The sequence below is a fragment of the Schistocerca serialis genome, chromosome 9, assembly GCF_023864345.2.
Source record: "Schistocerca serialis cubense isolate TAMUIC-IGC-003099 chromosome 9, iqSchSeri2.2, whole genome shotgun sequence".
Classification (NCBI taxonomy): domain Eukaryota; kingdom Metazoa; phylum Arthropoda; class Insecta; order Orthoptera; family Acrididae; genus Schistocerca; species Schistocerca serialis.
The window spans coordinates 214,923,173-214,943,903 of NC_064646.1; the positions used below are offsets into that span (position 1 = coordinate 214,923,173).

The following is a 20,731-nucleotide window of genomic DNA, read 5'->3' on the forward strand; positions in this document are numbered from 1 at the left end:
GTAGATCGCAAAATCATCTACAAAGAGGGAGCCCGAGGCATCAGGAAGGAGACAATCCATAAGTGGATTTATGGCAATGGCAAACAGTACAACACTTAGCACAGAGCCCTGGGGTACCCTGTTTTCTTGGGAGAAGGTACGGGAGAGAGTAGTGTTCACCCGCACTTTAAATGTGCGCTCTGCCATAAATTCACGAAGAAAGAGGCACAGCTGACCTCGAAAGCCCCAAGAGAACAGTGTGTGGACAATGTATGTCCTCCAACAGGTATCGTATGCTCTCTCCAGATCAAAAAATATCGCTACTGTTTGGCGTTTCCAGAGAAAATTGTTCATGATATAAGTGGAGAGAGCAACAAGATGGTCAACTGCAGAACGATGCTTTGGAAAACCGCATTGCGCAGGTATTAAAAGACTTCGGGACTCCAGCCACCAGGCTAAACGGCAATTCACCATACGCTCCAAAACCTTTAATACACTACTCATGAGAGAAATGGGGTGATAGCTAGAGGGGAGATGTTTGTCCTTTCCAGGTTTCGGAATAGGAACAACGATAGCCTCCCGCCATCGTCTGGGAAAAGTACTGTCGGTCCAAATTCGATTATAAAGGCGAAGGAGGTAATGCAGACTATGGTATGATAAATGCAGCAACATTTGTATGTGGATACCATTCGGTCCTGGGGCAGAAGAGTGAGGAGAAGAGAGTGCATGTTGGAGTTCCCGCATGGAAAAAACAGTATTGTAGCTTTCGCGATTTTGAGAGGAGAAGGCAAGAGGTTGCACTTCCACTGCACGTTTCTTCGGGAGAAACGCTGGGGGGTAATTTGAAGAGCTTGAAATCTCAGCAAAGTGTTGACCCAATGAGTTAGAAATTGTGACGGGGTCCACTAAGTTATCATGCGCGACAGTGAGCCCAGAGACCGGGGAGAAACTAGGCGCTCCAGATAACCGCCGAATCCGACTCTAAACTTCCGAAGAGGGAGTGAAGGTGTTAAATGAGCTAGTGAAGAAGTCCCAGCTTGCCTTTGTGCTATCGCGGATGACACGACGGCATCGCGCACGGAACTGCTTATAGCGGATACAGTTGGCCAAAGTACGATGGTGTCGGAAAACGAGAAGAGCACGAGCCGCTCATGTATTGCGTCATGGCATGCCTCTTTCCACCAAGGAACTGGGGGGTGCCGGGGCAATTCGGAGGCGTGAGGTACTGAACGTTCCGCAGATGTAAGAATAGCTTCTGTAATATGAGCGACCTCATCGTCGACGCTAGGAAAGTGACTGTCATCGAATGTCGCTAGAGACGAAAAAAGTGTTCAATCGGCTTGGGCAAACTTCCAGCGTCTCGGGTGCATATATGGCAGTTGTGGCTGCAATCTAAGGACACATGGAAAGTGGTACTCGAGTGTGTATCAGCAAGAGCGAACCATTCGAAGTGCCGAGCTAGTGGAACAGTACCAACTGAAAGGTCCAAATGAGAGAAATTTGTCGTGGAGACAGACAAAAACGTAGGGTCCCCAGTGTTGAGGCAAACAATATCTGCTTGGTGGAAGACGTCTATCAATAGTGAGCCACGCGGACAAGGACGCGGAGATCCCCAAAGCGGGTGGTGGGCATTGAAGTCCCCAACCAGCAAGTAGGGGGGAGGAAGCTGAAAAAGAAGATGAAAGAGATCAGCTCGTGCCATTGGTGTGGATGATGGAATGTAGACAGTACAAAGAGAGAAGGTGTATCCAGAAAGGGAAAGACAGACAGCGACAGCTTGGAAGGAAGTGTTTAAGGGGATTGGGTGATAATGGAGAGTATCATGGAGAAGAATCATGAGTCCTCCATGTGCTGGAGTGCCTTCAACAGAGGGGAGATCAAATTGGACTGACTGAAAATGGGGGAAAACAAAGCAGTCATAGGGACGCAGCTTTGTTTCCTGAAGACAGAAGATGACCAGCGAGTAGGATTGTAAGAGGATCGACAATTCATCCCGATTGGCTCGAATGCCGCGGATATTCCAATGGATAATGGACATAGGGTGGACAGAAAATGGAAGAATGTGACCAAAGTTGCTCTCAACTCAACGACTGCTCAGAGCTTGGGACCGACAGCGTGCAACGGCATTCAGCCGATGGCAGAAGATCCTGATCCATAGGTTGTTCGGGAGCAGCTCCTGCCACCAGCGATTGGCCGGTTGATCGGCCGCCAGCAGTGCGCTCGGCGACACAGAAGACGGCCGAGGGCGGTCACCGCCAGGCGGTGCTGTAGACGAGACACGCTGTGGCGGAGAAGGAGAGGAACTGGGTTTCTTATTAGCCTTTTTGGAAACAGAATGTAGAGATGAAGGAGGAACCGATGGTTGAGAAGTTGGGGTACGTAAAAAATCTTCATGAGTAGGCTCTTTTTTGGAAGTCTGGGTGTCTGATTTTGGGGCTTGAGATTTAGCAGAACCCGATGAAGGGTGAGCCATAGATTGAGCAGCTGAGAGTGGGGAGGTTGAACGGGCGATCTTTGCGCTGGCCGATCTGACGACCGTGGCACTAAAGGTGAGATCATAAGTCTGTGTGGCTGCCTCCTTTGTTGGCCGAGGAGAGGCAAGGACAGTGCTGTATTTACCTGTGTGAGGCACAGTGGGCTTTCGACTGGCGAATAACTTTCGAGCAGCAAAGGTCGACACCTTTTCCTTCAGTCTGATTTCCTGAATGAGCCGTTCATCTTTAAAAATGGGGCCATCTGTAGAGGAAGCAGCATGGTCACCCATACAGTTAATGCAACGAGGGGATGGAGGTGGACAAGCACCCTCATGGGCATCCTTGCCACACGTAATGCATTTGGCCGGATTGGCTGGTATGATTTAACCGCTGTGGTGAATTAGCAACGTGTAGGGTTTGGGATGTAAGGGCGAATGGAAATTATCTCATAGCCCGCTTTTATGTTCGATGGGAGTTGAACTCTGTCAAAGGTCAAGAAGACAGTACGGGTTGGAACGATGTTCATGTCAACCCTTTTCATGACTCTATGAACAGCCGTGACGCCCTGGTCAGACAGGTAGTTTTTAATTTCCTCGTCGGACAATCCGTCGAGGGAGCGTGTATAAACGACCCCATGTGATGAATTTAAAGTGCGGTGCGCTTCCACCCGGACAGGGAAGGTGTGTAGCAGTGAAGTACACAGCAATTTTTGTGCCTGGAGGGCACTGACTGTTTCTAACAACAAGGTGCCATTTCGTAATCTGGAACAAGAGTTTACAGGACCTGCAATTGCGTCGACACCTTTCTGAATAATGAAAGGGTTGACTGTGGAGACGTCGTGACCTTCATCAGACTGAGAAACAACAAGGAACTGTGGCAACGATGGAAGAACTGTCTGTGGCCGAGACTCATTGAACTTACGCTTGTGAGCAGACATAGTAGATGATGAGGAAACCATTGCGGAAGTATCCCTCATGATTACCGGCGTCTCCGATGACGCGCTCCTCCCTTGTGGGGGCCCTCTCTGAGGGCACTCCCGCCTTAGGTGATGTTCACACCTCAGGTCACACCTCCCAAGAAATGGACGGAGGGACCAACTGGCACTTTCGGAAGGTATCAGCTCGGGTAATCACCCCTCCCTGGGCCTGGCCACTACCAGGGAGTACGTATGTGTCCTACCTGTCTACCCGGGGCAGGGAATTATGCATTACCCCGTCACCAGCTACGCATGGGAATGCATGGGTCGGTCTTCAGACACGCACAGGGAGGAAAAAAGAGAAAGACACTGTTTTACAGTTTCAAGCATCTATCTCTGGACGTAGGCACAAAACATACTCCCAGAAGGGGAGAAAGGGAAGGAAAGAGGCGGAGGTGAGGGGGAGGGAGGGGGGGGGGGCGAAGATGGGGGATGCGTATGGATGCGGAAAAGGAAGGAATGCAGCCCAGAAAGGAAGGAGGGCCACATTAGCTCGGGGTCCTGTGCTCGCTACGCACGTATCCACAAAAGAATTGTGGACCCCCTGGGGGGACGGAATGGCCTTGGTGTCATGGTGGTGGCCCCAGACCCCAAAGTGTGTGTGCCTCCAAATTCAAACCTATTTATATGGCTCTGGTGTGCATTTGTAGGATCAAAACCTGGAACCCAGTCACGTGGCCCACAACAAGAGCATTTCCCTGGTGTGGTGACACAGCCCAACCGCTACAGCTATTACCACTGTGTGGTGCAGTTTTGCACTGTGGTTAGGCCATCTCACAATCCTGTATGTTATCCCAACTCACATGTCGCCACAGCTGTGGTTACCAGCCCACGACTTTATAGTGCTTTCTTAACACTAAAAACTGGGTAGTGATACTACAGTCCCAGCTTAGAGATCAAAATAGGGGGCCACTTTACCTCTGGAATATTTTACTCAAAAGGATGCCATCATCATTAAGCCATAAAGTACAGCTGCAGTCCTTCGGGTAAGACAGCAGATGTAGCTTTCATAGCAGGAGCATGTTGGCTGATGTCACAAGCCCAGATCAGTTAATCTTCCAGACTGTTGTGACTGCCACTACTGGAAAGGCTGCTGCCCCTGTTCAGAAACCAAGTGGTAGCCTGGCCTCTCCACATGTAAACCTCCATTGTGGTTGTACGGGTATCTGTATCACCGATGCACTCAAGCCACTCCACCTCGGCAAGGTCCATGGTTCATGGGGGAGGGATTTTCACGATCATTATCATCACATCAAGAAGAATGAAGTTACGTAATTAGTATCTGTTTGTTTGCAAGTATAGGGTCTGCAGCAATCTTACACACTGAAATCCCTGCATCACAGTACAGCAGCACACTGCTAGAGGAGCCAAAGCAAAACGGTGCACCACACTGCAAAAATGGTGTACTGTGCAGTAATTCATTTTCAGTAGCAATGGAAATGTTGCAGCTATGTCACGGCAACCGACATGAGTACTTTAGCAAACCGTACCAATGTGACATAGTTTAAACATTTCTGCTGCTGCTGCTGCTGCTGCTGCTAATACTGGAAACTAATCATCACATGATAGTCCACTTGATCAAAGGGCTGTGCTTTTTTATTTGGCTCATCTAACAGTGTACTACAGTACTGTGGCGCAAGGATTTTAATGTTTGGTTGGTTGGTATGGGGTATAAAGGGCTCAAACTACAAGGGCATCAGTCCCTTCCTTTTTCCTGATGCAAGCAAGGCTCAAGGTACAAAAACACCCTAAGTATGTTTGAGGAAGTAAAAGGGGGAATAAGAATTGGAAACCACACCTAGAAAGAGAGAGAATGGAATGAACAAAAAATAGGGAAAACATACACCACAAGGAAAAGTAGAAAAAGGTATTAAAATCATAGATCAGATGGTCTGGGGTGGCTGATCACAAAAATAAAAGAGGATGAATCAGGCACTCTTCAACACATTAAAATGTCCACCCCAAAAAGACAAGGCGAGATGAACACATGTAGAGGAAAGACGACCACCAAGACAAACAAATGCAAAGAAAGGGCGACAGAGTTAAAATGGAGGAAGGGTGGCAGACTCCGAGAGAAGGCTAAATGCTCAGCCTTAGATGGTATGATAAAAAAAAACCTCACGAATAAAAGGTAAAACAAAATCTGCTGTTGAGGCATTGTAGCCAACACCAAACGTAGGGTGTTAGGAAGGTTTAAAGTCCGCCACATGGGGCTAAATGTGGGCAGTCCAGCAAGATGTGGATGACAGTCATATGTGAGCCACAGTGACACCGAGGTGGGTCCCCGCAACAGAGGAGGTGACAATCTGTTAGCCACGTATGGCCAATGCAGAGCCGCCAGAGAACCACAGAGACCCTGCAAGACGCCCGTATGGAGGACTTCCACACATTCATAGTGTTCTTAATGGCATGCAGTTTGTTGCGCAGATTATGCCATTCTGTCTCCCAAAGCTGAAAAACCTTGTGGCATAATAATGATCGCAGGTCAATTACAGGGATGCCGATCTCCAGAAGCGGTTTCTGTGTAGCCTGTTTGGCCAGCCTGTCGGCAAGTTCATTTCCTGGGATTCTGACGTGGCCTGGGGTCCACACAAACACCTCGGAATGACTGGACTGTTCCAGGGCGTAGCACCGGTCGATAGCTCAAGGAGTCAGTACAGAGAAGAAACGACTCACCAGGGCATGAATGGATGTGCTCAAGAGCACGAGATAATAGCCACCAGCTCTGCAGTAAAAACACTGCAGCCATCTGGCAAGGAGTGCTGTTCTATATGGCCTCCATGAACATGCATGAAGCCAGTGTGACCATCAGCCATCGAGCAGCTGGTGTAAACCACTTCATGACACCGGTACATATCAAGAACTGAGAGGAGGTGACAGTGGAGTGCCGCAGGGTTAACTGACTTCTTAGGGCCACGTGAAAGGTGGAGGCCAAGCTTTGGTCAGGTATACAGCTCTTCACACCATGGAGGTGTGCATGAATGGACCTCGAGTAAAGATAGGTGGTAAAGGCATGGATTCCACATCAGCCCTGACCTGGTCCACCGAAACAGGAAATGAACCACTGTGGGTGGGAAAAGGAGACGGTAATTCGGATGCTCAGGAGAACTATGAAAGCATGCAATGTAACACGTGAGCAGTTGTGCATGCCTAACATTCAATAGAGGGACTCCGGCCTCCACCAGGATGCTGGTCACCAGACTCATCCTAAAAGCTCCTGTTGCCAGTCAAACGCCACAGTGGTGCAGTGTGTCGAGTTAATGCAACGCTGATGGCGCCGCTGAACCATAAAACAGAGTCCCATAGTAAAGGCGGGATTGAACAGGGGCTCTGTAGAGCTGCAGCAGCATAGAGTGATCTGCACCCCAGTTGATGATGTTCAGGCAGCCGACAGCATTGAGGTGCTGCCAGCACTTCCACTTCAGCTGACCAATATGAGGGAGCCACATCAATTGGGAGTCGAAAACCAGTGCTAAGAATTGATATGTCTCTACTACAGTGAGTGGATTGTTATTAAGCTAAAGTTCTGGTTCGAGATGAACGGTACGGCACTGACAGAAGTGCATGACACATGACTTCGGGGCTGAAAACTGGGAGCCGTGGGCTGGAGCCCATGACTGCACCTTGCAGATGGATCCCTGGAGGAGCCACTCAGCAACACCAGCATTGGAGGATCAGTATGAAACACAGAAGTCGTCTGCATATAAAGAAGGTGAGACGGACGGCCCTGCAGTGGATTTCAATGGATGCAATGACTGTAGATACGTACATTAAATATTACATAACTTAATTATTTTTTAGGTAACCAACCTGGACAATGTAAGCATGCAGGTGCACAAGGGTATGTTTGTGTATCCTGCTAGCTCTGAAGAAGTATTTGTCGGAAATCTCAATTTTCTCAGTCTTGTTAATGTTCCTATTGATGAATCAACACCTCAACTATAGGATGACTTGTTACCTTTATTCCTTTCAACATTCATATTCCACTAAGGACTTTCTATTGGATATAATAATTGCCATCTCTTAACTTGATATCCTCCCAACAAAGACATTAACAATGCATGAAGAAAGATATCCTTACCGACCATACAACAGGAGTGTCACCAAGAAACAGTTGGATTATATTTCAATTGCAACATTCACAACTGTAACTAAGAAGTGTTTGAGGGAGGTGCTTTATTACATTTGCTGACTGTTACCAAGGGACACTTCATTTTATACAAAATAAGAAAGTGAGATTAATCACAGAGACACTTTGTTTTGAGCATTAACTTTGCTACGATTTACGAGCTCGCAAACCACTCTCTTTAGGGTTGATAACCACACCTTGCTAAACAAATATCCCATTCCCCTTTTTTTAAATCACATGGTTGTATTATAATACAGAACTCTGAATTTTTCCAAACTAGTTTAGAATTGATATTGAGTCACTCAAATCACAAACATTTATTTTGTAGTGCATGAAAAAAATATGACCTGGGAATGTGATTTCCCTCCAGTTGATTCAGTTATCATTTACATAGTGTATACAAGAGGTGGTAATGGCCACGTGATAAATTGCAAGTGTGGGTTTTATAGATAAACCAGCAAACCCCCAATTTTTTAAAATAATATAATTCCCAAATATAAAACAGCTTCAAATGTTAGATTACTTTAAAAATGAGTTAAACATATGATATTAAGTATGTAAGCAAGAAAAGGTTTGGAAATGGTTTGAAATTATGCTTAAAATTTGTTGGAGTCACTAGTTGCTCTTATGAGACACTGAACGAATACAGTCCGGGTAATTTGGGCTCAATTTTCAGCAAAGCCCAAGTTTTCATCTGAATGTTTATGACAATGAAGTAATTTTGCAGGTACATTCAGTGATATATGTAGATACTGTCTGCAAAATATGTTGTGAATACAGTTAGAATTGGGCAGGGGGTCAGCAACAGTAAGTTTTGTAAACTATATATAAAAATTTATTGGAAGTCACTAAGTGATCCCCTTCTCAATTACAGGATTAGTAAAGTCTGTGTTTTGTGTGCAATCAGTTATGCTGCCTCAAGACAAACACAGTCTCCAACTGTAGTAATTGTCTTATTATGTTAAACTTTTCACACAAGAGTATACCTTTAAATGAGTAGATTGTGACAGCATTTTGAAGTTTTAAATTCAGTCAATATCTACATGATATATTGAAAAATAAATTTCTGTTGCCCCTGGAAGCCATCAGCAAGACAGCCTACAATGAATACCTAGTTTCAAGATAGTTGTCTAGTAATACAGACCATTTTACTGTCAAATGCAACAATGATGTCCTTCAAAAAATATTTAGCATTACATTTCAAATTAAGCCTGCACTACAGTCTTTGTAGTCTCAATTTATAATTGTGGCGTATTTATTCATTTACTAATGCTTCAATGCATACAATGTGAAATAAGAAAAATATCCTGTTACTTACAATTGGTTATCCCAAATATCTCATCAATCAATCCCTCATACGTAAGTTGTGTCGCAAGTGGAGAAAGCAGATCTATTGAACGGTCGATGAGCAGCAAATGATCAATCTGTGAAGATGCATGTTGCTGTTGCCGCCTCAGTCGTGAAGCAGATGGCATCTGTTCTCGACGTAACCTTAGAAGAGTGTCCCACACCTGGCAAGCTGCTGTACCCTTGGCTGAAACACGTGGTATAGGGCCAAAGAGTTGCTGCAGTGTCATCAGTGCCCTCGCACAACGGTACAGTACTGTAGGGTCATGTTCAACTTGGTACTCCTAGAAATAAAAATAAGCAGTACAAACAGTTAAAAATAATTGAAGGTGACCATCATGTTTATAGCTCTACATCTATATTATGACAAGGAGATTGCAGCATGGTATATACAAATTTTTTCCTTGGGACTGATCGTACAACCAACCAACGAATGTCACCTTTAATCAGAAGAATGTAGAAAGTTGTACTCAGTAACTCAACCAACATAAGAAGGGTAGATTCTTCTGATGGGAGAAATCACTTATTTAAGTGAGTTCGAGTCTCTGTCGGGCACACAGTTTTAATCTGCCAGGAAGTTTTATATCAGCGCACACTCCGCTGCAGAGTGAAAATCTCATTCTGGAAACAACCCCCAGGCTGTGGCGAAGCCATGTCTCCGCATATCCTTTCTTTCAGGAGTGCTAGTTCTGCAAGGTTCGCAGGAGAGCTTCTGTAAAGTTTGGAAGGTAGGAGACGAGCTACTGGCAGAAGTAAAGCTGTGAGTACCGGGCGTGAGTCGTGCTTCGGTAGCTCAGATGGTAGAGCACTTGCCCGCAAAAGGCATAGGTCCCGAGTTCGAGTCTCGGTCGGGCACACAGTTTTAATCTGCCAGGAAGTTTTATATCAGCGCACACTCCACTGCAAAGTGAAAATCTCATTCTGGAAACATCCCCCAGGCTGTGGCTAAGCCATGTCTCCGCATATCCTTTCTTTCAGGAGTGCTAGTTCTGCAAGGTTCGCAGGAGAGCTTCTGTAAAGTTTGGAAGGTAGGAGACGAGGTACTGGCAGAAGTAAAGCTGTGAGTACCGGGCGTGAGTCGTGCTTCAGTAGCTCAGATGGTAGAGCACTTGCCCGCGAAAGGCAAGGTACCGAGTTCGAGTCTCGGTCGGGCACACAGTTTTAATCTGCCAGGAAGTTTCATATCAGCGCACACTCTGCTGCAGAGTGAAAATCTCACTCTGGAATCACTTATTTGGTTCCACAAGTCTCTATCTTAAAGTACACTAGCGTTTCTCATAAATGTAAATGACCTTCCATCTAGTACACAACAAGAAAAATTGTTCTATTATTTTAATGATGGCTGTAATTTTCAGCAACCACAATACTATTTTTTCAAGACAAAATTCAGTTCACAGTTGCAAATAAATTTTTGTTATGCATAATAAAAATTTATTTGCAATTGATGACTGAATTTTATCTTGGAAAAAGAATTAGTTTTTTTGATGATGATCCTACCTATTGTAATCAATCCAAATCCTAGCATTGTAGTCAATCCAAACATACATACAGCAACAGAAGAGATGGTAAATAATGTTCTTAAAACTTACTGAGTGGTTTTCTGTGAATGGTATCATTCCCAATTCCAAAAGACAGAACATATTCAGTTTCGCACATCTAGAGATACTACAGTAATGACTAAGTCTAACATATGGTGACAAAGTAATAACCAATGTGGAAACTCCAAAAAATTTAGGTGTCTTCATTGATGAGAATTTAAACTGGTAAAAACACATTTTGGAACTCCTAAAATAACTTCACCCATCTTTGCAGTGCGAATCATTGCAAATCCTGGAGAGAGACTAATCAGTAAGTTGGTTTATTTACTTACGTTCATTCAATAATGTCTATGGAATAATATTCTGCAGTAATTCATCTTTAAGAAAGAAAGCCTTCATTGCTCAGAAATGTGGTCTCAGAATAAGTGGTGCTCACCCAAATTCATCTTGCAGACATCTATTTGGGGACTCAGACATGCTGACTACTGCTTCACAGCATATTTATACCCTCACGGAATTTGTTGTAAAGAATCCACTGCATTTCAAAAATAACAATATGTAAATAACTAAAATACCAGAAGAAGAAATGGCATTCATTGCTCCACACGAAGGTTGTGGCCTAAAGACTCTGTGGATATGGTGTGGAACATTACGTGTACAATGGTCTGACTACAACTGACAGAGCTGCGGAGAGTAGGATTGCAGTAGAATTGTGATTAGTGGCATTGTTGCAGGCTGCCATCTTGAATAGGGAATGAAATTTGATTAATTGTGATAAAATTTCATCTCATACAAGACGACAATGTATCCTGAAATGTAGGTATGAAGATCATTTATGAAAAAATACAATTTCATGATTGGAAAAGGAATGTTCAATCCTTTGGTTATTTTAACTTCTCACTTGCCTGTGGCTCAGAACAATATTTGGTGTGTCATAACTTGTAGGTAACTTTGTATCCTGGGAAATCAGTACAGCCTGGACCATGGTCATTTATGCTCTTTTTTGCAAGATTAAATTATAGACTTTAACGAAATTGATACACAATTTGGAACTGAGTCCCACGCTGCAGAATGAGTACATCATAGCACTTGCCACAGTGATCACTGTAGAATGTAACTACTAATACCAGTATTGCTGGCCCATGTTTAGATCACAACCAAGGCAGATTATTCCTACATGTCGGTCAGGGGCCTGAAGATGGTGTAGTATAATGCTGAAACCGGTTGCCAAACAAAATAAGGTTGGAAATTTGACACCTGAAAGGTGTTTAATTTGATATAATATTTTTAAATATGGTCCTACAGAGGAATACTGAAGATTAGATGGGTAGATAATGTAATTAATGAGGTGGTACTGAATAGAATTGGAGGGAAGAGAAATTTGTGGTACAACCCGAATAAAAGAAGGGATCAGTTGGTAGGACACATTCTGAGGCCTCATGGGATTGAGTACTGGAGGGAAGTGAGGGGGGAGGGAGGGGGGGGGGGGTAAAACTGTGGAGAAAGACTGAGAGATGAATACAGCAAACAAATTCAGAGCAATGTATGTTGAAGTGGTTGCTCTGAAATGAAGAGGCTTGCACAGGATCGAGTAGCATGGAGAGCTGCACCAAACCGGTCTTTGGACTGAACACCACAATATCTGCAGTTGGTGCTCAATGTTGCACTGGACTGTTTTAATAGATTTTGGCTAACTGAGCTGAAGAAAAGCACAAGCGACAATCAGTCACCCTCCCTTTGTGTAGTATATGCTCAGTTATGAGAGGGATAAATGGCAAGCTATTCTAACTTAGACTGGCTTAATCTTGAATAAATGCTGTAGCTCTGGACAGTATCTTGGCCCAGTCAATCTGCAGACGATGAGATTATAAACATGCAGGTGTATGTGTTTTTTTTTTTTTTTTTTCTTTCCTGTTAGCTCTCAAAAAGGATTTGTCATAAAGCTCAGCAACATTCAGTCTTGTTTACATCCTTTAGTAAATTTCTTTAAAATAAAATGATAAGTAATATATCCCAGGACAGTGAAAATTTGAGCACTGATTTCACCTTGAATGCAGACTCCAACTCCATAGACATCAAATCGTTGTCAAAAGGGAAGAGGTCGCATGGAAATTCTTCAATCCAAGTGAAATTGCCAAAAACACCACGATTCTGCAAGTACAAGACTACATAAGAGAGACCGTAATTGTTATTAAAAATGTAGGTATAAATGCTTCACACAACTTACTTTTAACCATTTCTCACATAGTAAGCTTTTCTGAGGAACAAAAAACAAGTGGAATTCCTTCCTGTCACCACCGCTATGTTCTTCACTGGAAATTAATGAAGAGGCCAGTATTAGTAGCTCATTCCTCCAAGGATCATTTTATAATGATATAGCATTAGTTAGTTTAACGCAATTGAAAACAATAAGCCATTTATGCAGACATAAGAATACATATACATGTGTTCAATGAGGAGATAGCAATTGGTTAGCAGCTGCCTTGCTGAAGAAATCATATTGCGGCCTCAGAAGTAACATATCCAGTAGCTTTACAATAAAAATTCAGATCAAATGCTTATGTGCATAATGTGCTTTTAGTCCTTACAGGATATTTTGTTCTTTTTTCTCATGGACTATACTTTGTAAAGTCACAGTGTTCACACTCAGTAGTCGCTTCTTTAAGAGCTACATAGTATTTACTTTCACAATCCAGTAGCTTTATTCTTAAATAGATTGTACTGCTAATACTACAGGCCACTTTGAGGTTCACTGTGATAACTTGAGCATAATGCATGATACAAAACTCAGAATGAAGTCCATATGGTATTAGATTATGGACAATGGGAAAGGAATGAAAGAGGAAGCCATCTGATAGCATTTTGCACAGAGTATCATTTAATCACTGCTAACACTTTCTTTAAAAATCATGGAAGAAAGTTGTATATGAGAAAGAGATCTGCAGACACTGAAAGGTTTCAGATTTATTATTTGATTATAAGACAGAGATTTTGGAACTAGATTTTAAACTGTAAGATATTTCCAGCAGCTGAAGTGGATTCTGACCATAATTTATTGAGTATGAATTGTAGAATAAAATTGAAGAATTTCCAAAAAGGTATGAAATTAAGCAGATGCCAGCTGGATAAGTTGAAAGAAGCACAGGTTGTTGAGTGTTTCAAAGGGGGCATTAGATTGATTGATTGATTGGTTGGTTGGTTTTGGGGAGGGGACCAAACAGTGAGGTCACCAGCCTCATCAGATTAGGGAAGGAAATTGGCCTTGCCTTTTCACAGGAAATATCCCTGCATTTGCCTGAAGTGATTTAAGATCACAGAAATCCTAAATCAGGGTGGCCAGATGCAGGTTTTAACCCTTGTCCTCCCAAGTGCACCACCTCACTCAGTGGACCATTAGGCAATGACTGATTGAAACGGGGAAAAGGAATAAAGTAGAAGATGAATGGGTAGCTTTGAATTGCTTTGCAGAAAGGACTGGGGTCATATGTGCCCAAGTCAAAACTATAGAAAACGAAGACATAAAGGAGTTAAAAAACGACTATACGTCAGTCCCAACTGACATAATACAAGACAGCTGAAAACAAGCAGGTCTAAATAAGACAACATACAGAAACGGAGAACAATTGACAGGAATGGGGGAAAGAAATACAGTAGAAGAAGAATGGGTAGCTTTGAGGGATGAAATAGTGACGGCAGCAGAGGATCAAATAGGTAAAAAGACGAGGGCTAGTAGAAACCCTTGGGTAACAGAAGAAATATTGAATTTAATTGATGAAAGGAGAAAATATAAAAATGCAGTAAATGAAGCAGGCAAAAAGGAATACAAACGTCTCAAAAATGATATCGACAGGAAGTGCAAAATGGCTAAGCAGGGATGGCTAGAGGACAAATGTAAGGATGTACAGGCTTATCTTACTAGGGGTAAGATAGATACTGCCTGCAGGAAAATTAAAGAGACCTTTGGAGAAAGGAGAACCACTTGCATGAATATCAAGAGCTTTGATGGAAACCCAGTTCTAAGCAAAGAAGGGAAAGCAGAAAGGTGGAAGGAGTATATAGAGGGGCTATACAAGGGCGATGTAGTTGAGGACAATATTATGGAAATGGAAGAGGATGTAGATAAAGATGAAATGGGAGGTATGATATTGCGTGAAGAGTTTGACGGGGCACTGAAAGATCCGAGTCGAAACAAGGTCCACGGAGTAGACAACATTCCATTAGAACTACTGTCAACCTTGGGAGAGCCAGTCCTAACAAAACTCTACCATCTGGTGAGCAAGAAGTATGAGACAGGTGAAATACCCTCAGACTTCAAGAAGAATATAATAATCCCAACCCCAAAGAAAGCAGGTGTTAACAGATGTGAAAATTACCGAACTATCAGTTTAATAAGTCACAGTTGCAAAATACTAACATGAATTCTTTACAGACGAATGGAAAAACTGATAGAAGCCGACCTCGGAGAAGATCAGTTTGGATTCTGTAGAAATGTTGGAACACGTGAGGCAATACTGACACGACGACTTATCTTAGAAGAAAGATTAAGGAAAGGCAAACCTACGTTTCTAGCATTTGTAGACTTGGAGAAAGCTTTTGACAATGTTGATTGGAATACTCTCTTTCAAATTCTGAAGGTGGCAGGGGTAAAATACAGAGAGCGAAAGGCTATTTACAATTTGTACAGAAAGCAGATGTCAGTTACAAGAGTCGAGGGGTATGAAAGGGAAGCAGTGGTTGGGAAGGGAGTGAGACAGGGTTGTAGCCTGTCCCCGATGTTATTCAATCTGTATATTGAGCAAGCAATAAAGGAAACAAAAGAAAGGTTCAGAGTAGATATTAAAATCCATGGAGAAGAAATAAAAACTTTGAGGTTCGCCGATGACATTGTAATTCTGTCAGAGACAGCAAAGGACTTGGAAGAGCAGTTGAATGGAATGGACAGTGTCTTGAAAGGAGGGTATAAGATGAACATCAACAAAAGCAAAACGAGGGTAATGGAATGTAGTCGAATTAAGTCGGGTGATGCTGAGGGAATTAGATTAGGAAATGACACACGTCGGGTGATGCTGAGGGAATTAGATTAGGAAATGACACACTTAAAGTAGTAATGGAGTTTTGCTATTTGGGGAGCAAAATAACTGATGATGGTCGAAGTAGAGAGGATATAAAATGTAGACTGGCAATGGCAAGGAAAGCATTTCTTAAGAAGAGAAATTTGTTAACATCGAGTATTGATTTAAGTGTCAGGAAGTCGTTTCTCAAAGTATTTGTATGGAGTGTAGCCATGTATGGAAGTGAAACGTGGACGATAAATAGTTTGGACAAGAAGAGAATAGAAGCTTTCAAAATGTGGTGCTACAGAAGAATGCTGAAGATTAGATGGGTTGATCACATAACTAATGAGGAGGTATTGAATAGAATTGGGGAGAAGAGGAGCTTGTAGCACAACTTGACTAGAAGAAGGGATCGGTTGGTAGGACATGTTCTGAGACATCGAGGAATCACCAATTTAGTATTGGAGGGCAGCATGGAGGGTAAAAATCGTCAAAGGAGACCAAGAGATGAATACACTAAACAGATTCGGAAGGATGTAGGTTGCAGTAGGTACTGGGAGATGAAGAGGCTTGCACAGGATAAAGCAGCATGGAGAGCTGCATCAAACCAGTCTCAGGACTGAAGACCACCACCACCACAACAACAACAACAACTTGAGTACAATGTGTACAAAGTGGTAGGGTAGCGCCACTTATCAAATGACGATAACTAAAAAGGCAGTGCCCAATAGGCAGCCAAAATAAAATAATCTCCTCCCGGCAGGAGGGCCGAGAGGAGGTCGACCAAGCCTATGGGAGAGGCTTAATAAGCCGGAGCTTATTCCCATGAAGGGAGGACCACTGGCAATGCTAAAGGGACACCAACTCCTGACAGACGGCAACACAGAGATCATCAGAGGGAATATGGTACTCACAGACTGAGGTACGAGGACTACAGTTTTGGCAACAGCATCCGCAGCCTAATTTCCTGGCAGACTGACATGACCAGGGACCCACAGAAACATCACACTGGATCCACCAAGTGTGAGCAGTTGACAGTTTTCCTGGACTCGCTGCACTGAGGGACGGGCGGTGTTCAGCGCACAAAGACTTTTCAGGGCACTGAGTGAGTGAGCAGAGGACACAATTGAAAAGGTTGTGTTGCCGGATGTACTCTGTGGCCTGACAAAAGGTGAAGAGCTTGGCTGTAAATACTGAGGAATGTGCCTGAAGCCGATATCGAAAGACATTGGTGCCAATGATGAAGGCACACCCGACGCCACGGTCAGTCCTAAAGCCATCAGTGTATACGAAGGTACTAACGCGAGTTCCATGTGCATGTCGTGAAACTGAAGGTGATAGAACAAGGCTGGAGTAGTGTCCTTAGGAAGCGAATGAAGGCGAAGGTTAACATGGGCCACTTCACGAAGCCAAGGTGGTGAAGGGAGCAGTAAGTCCCAGGTTCGAGTCCCAGTCGAGGTACACATTTTTCAACTGTCTCCGTGGACATTTATCAATGCCTGTAAGCAGCTAAAGGTCTGGATTTCATTATAATTTCATCCACCGGGAAAGGTGCAGGTAGTGTGAAGTTAAGATAACAGAGAAGAAGGACGAGCCCCATATTGACAATCAAAGCAATCATCTAAGAAAGAGGCATAGGATGGGTAGCCACACATGGCAGACAAACAGCATGCATACCTGCTGAGGAGAAAGTCACGCCGGTAGGACAGAGGTAGTTCATCAGCTTCAGCATACAGACTCGCAACTGGGCTGGTGCAAAAGGCGCCCAAGGTCAAACGGATGTTACAATGGTGGATAGTGTTGAGACGGCGTAAGAGGGATGGATGGGAGTGCAGACACATAAACAAAGCACCCACAGTCAAGTTTCGAACGGACAAGGGACCAGTACAAACTGAGGAGGGTGGTCTGATTGGCACCCCAGGAAGTACCAATGAGGACATGTAGGACATTGAGGAACTGTGTACAGTGAGCTACCAGCTAAAATACAAGGGAGGACCAAAAGAGTTTCCTACCGACCATTAGCATCAGGAATTTCGTAGTTGCAAAGAACTGGAGGGCAACAGGCCCAAGATGTAAAGATGGTGGGAGAAACCACTTGCATCGCGAGAAATTCATACAGATAGTTTTGTCAGTGGAAAAGTGAAAGCCACTGTCAATGCTCCAGGAGTAAAGACGATCAAGACACCACTGAAGATGCCGCTCAGTGAGACAGGTCCATTGAGAACTGCAACAGATGGCAAAATCATCAACAAAAATGCAGGAGATGCCTGGTGGGAGACAGGCCATTGTATGGTTAATGGCAATAGCAAAGAGGATGACACACAGGATGGAACCCTAAGGCACACCATTTTCGTGGATAAAGGTGTCTGAAAGGGAGAAGCCACACGCATCTTGAAAACTCAATCTTGCAAAATGCCTTAAAGATAACAGGACAGGTGGCCATGGAAGACCCAAGTGTAAAGAATATGGAGGATATCAGTTCTCCAGCAGGTGTCGTAGGCCTTCTCCAAATCGAAAAACACGGCCACAGTCTGGGATTTCTGCACAAAACCATTCATGACATGGGTGGACAAGGTAACAAGATGGTCAACTGCAAAACACCGTGCTCGAAATCCACAATGTGCATTCATTAGTAAATGTCAAGACTTGAGCCGCCACAGCAGCCGGGCATTAATAATATGTTCCACCACCTTGCAAACGCAGCTCGTAATAGAGATGGGGCGGTAGCTAGAAGGAAGGTTTTTGTCCTTACCGGGTTTAGGTATGGGTATGATGGTGGCTTCACACCAGCATCCAGGAAATGTGCCCTCTGCCCAGATGCAGTTGTACATGTTAAGCAGAAAGTGCTTGCACAAAAGAGAAAGGTGCTGCAACGTCTGAATGTGGATGGCGTCCAGCACTGAGGCGGAGGATTGGGATGAACTGAGAACATAGTAGAGTTCCCTCATAGTTAAGGCAGCAATGTAGCACTCACGATTCGGAGAAGAGAAGGGTATCGCCCCAGCCTCCTCCACTCATTTCCGATGGAGGAAGGCAGGGTCATAGTGCGATGAGCTTGAAACTTCCGCAAAATGGTGGCCCAAGGTGTTGGAGATAGCAGTAGGGTCCACGATAACATCGTCTGCTATTGTGAGGCCGGAAGTGGGGGAATGGATCTTGGTACCAGAGAGCCGTCGGAGGTTAGTCCATGTGACAGAGGAAGGTGTGGAACTGCTAAAAGGACTAGTGAATGAAATCCAGCTACCTTGTTTGCTATCCCAAAGAACGCAATGACACTTTGCACACATCTGTTTATAATGAATGCAGTTTGCCATTGTAGGATGACAGTTAAAAACACGGAGAGCATGTCTCCATGGCCGAATTGCATCGCAGCATGCCTCAGTCCATCAAGGGACTGGGGACACGACATGGTAAAGAAGAAGTGCGAGGAACAGAACGTTCTGCAGCCGTAAGGATGACATTGGTGAGATAATCCACTAGGTCATCAGAACTGGGGAAATCCTGTTCTTCGAAGGTCGCCAGGGAGGAGAAATCTGTTAGTCAGTCTTAGTAAGCTGCTATTTGGGCATGCACACGGATGGGATAGGAGTCAGCAAATGGAGAAAAATGGTCATTCAAGTAGGTGTCAGAAAGAACAGACCACTCAAGACGGGCAAGCTGGACAGTGCAAAAAAATAGGTCCAAATGGGAATAGGTGTGCAAGGAGTCAGAAAGGAAAGTGGGTGCTCTAGTGTTAAGGCAGAAGAGGTTAAGTTGGTTAACAAGGTCAGCCAAGGGGTCACCTCTCTGATAGGTTCTCGGAGAACCCAAAAGAGGATGATGTGCATCAAAGTCAACGAATAGCAACAATGGGGGAATGATGGAGGGACGTAAATAGTATAGAGGGAAAAATTCAGGTGGGGAAGGAAAAGGCGAACTGCCACAGCTTGAAGACAGGTAGTCAGGGAGATGGGTTGACTATGGATGTCATCCCGTATGAGCAGCATGACGCTCCCATGAGAAGGAACGCCGACCTCAGGGGGAAGGTCAAAACGAATTGGTAAGAAATGTGAAAGCTCAAAGTGGTCGTGAGGGCACAATTTCGTTTCCTGAAGGCAGAGTACATGGGGATGCTACAATGCTAAAAGCAGCCGTAAATCCTCTTTGCAGGATCGAAGGCTGCAAACGTTCCATTGGAAGACAGTAATGAGGAGAAAGAGATGTAGAGGTGTCAACTCTGCAGCCGCCGAGTGACAGCCAGTGTAGAGTCATTACTATAGGGCACAGAAGCAGGAGGATCCTGCTCCATGGGGTCAACAGAAGCATCGGCTTGCTTGTGTGGTCGGTCCATTGAGTCCAAAGCTAAAAAACGTTGGTGGTGCACACTGGTGAGCCAAAGGCCGGCTGAACTAAGGTACCACATGGTGACACCATCAAACAGGATCTTTGGTGGACTCCTTCGAGCCTTTCCAGTTAGAGGAAGACACTAGTGTTGCTTGGCTGGAGGGATGGAGAAAGTCTTCACGGAGTACTCCTTCTGTCCCTTACTGCCTACTGGTTGAGTAACTGGTGGCTTTGTCCCTTGAGGCGAGAGTTTGACAATTTGTTGCACAGCAGGACAGGGGGATGGAAATGCTATCTTGACACTGGGCGATTTTACAACCTCAGAGCTGAATTTGAGGTCACATGTCTGTGTGGCCACATCCTTCATGGAGCGAGGGGTAACAAGAACAAAACCATAGGTGACAGACGGGAGAACATTGAGTTTGCGACTAGCCAGTGACTTACGAGCTACTAGGTAAGGCACTTTTTCCTTTACCTGAATCTCTTGTACAGTCCACTCATCAAGACACATGGGAAAACTCCGAGAGGAGGTGGCATGGCCACTATTGCAGTTGATACACTGGGGAGGAGGAGGTGGACAATCGCCCTCGTGTGCATCCCTACCACAGGTAACACATTTGGCTGGGTGCCGACAACATGTTCTAGTGAGGTTGAAATGATGGTAGGAGCACATCAGATTCAGAATGTATGACCAGACCATGATAATTTCATAGCCTGCTTTGATCTTGGACAGCAGCACCACTCTATCACAGGTGAGGAAAAGAGCGATGACACCCTGATCAGAGAAGTAAGATTGGAAGTCATCCTCAATTCCACTGTCGAGCAGGCTGGTGTAAATTACACCCAGAAAAAATGCAAAGTTCTATGTGCCTCAACACGAACAGGGTAGCCGCGGAGAAGCGAGGCAGCAA

General features: G+C 44.4%; 1 protein-coding gene across 1 annotated transcript in view; it reads right to left on the reverse strand.

The window, feature by feature from the left end:
• LOC126418900 (vacuolar protein sorting-associated protein 33A) overlaps window positions 1-20,731 on the reverse strand; it is a 114,226-nt gene that overhangs the window by 78,483 nt on the left and 15,012 nt on the right. Inside the window, exons 3-5 of the mRNA XM_050085917.1 lie at window positions 12,671-12,755; window positions 12,490-12,594; window positions 8,877-9,189 (exon numbers count right to left, since the gene is read on the reverse strand). Of these exons, the coding sequence (XP_049941874.1) occupies window positions 8,877-9,189; window positions 12,490-12,594; window positions 12,671-12,755 (503 nt within the window). The remainder of the gene's footprint in view (window positions 1-8,876; window positions 9,190-12,489; window positions 12,595-12,670; window positions 12,756-20,731) is intronic.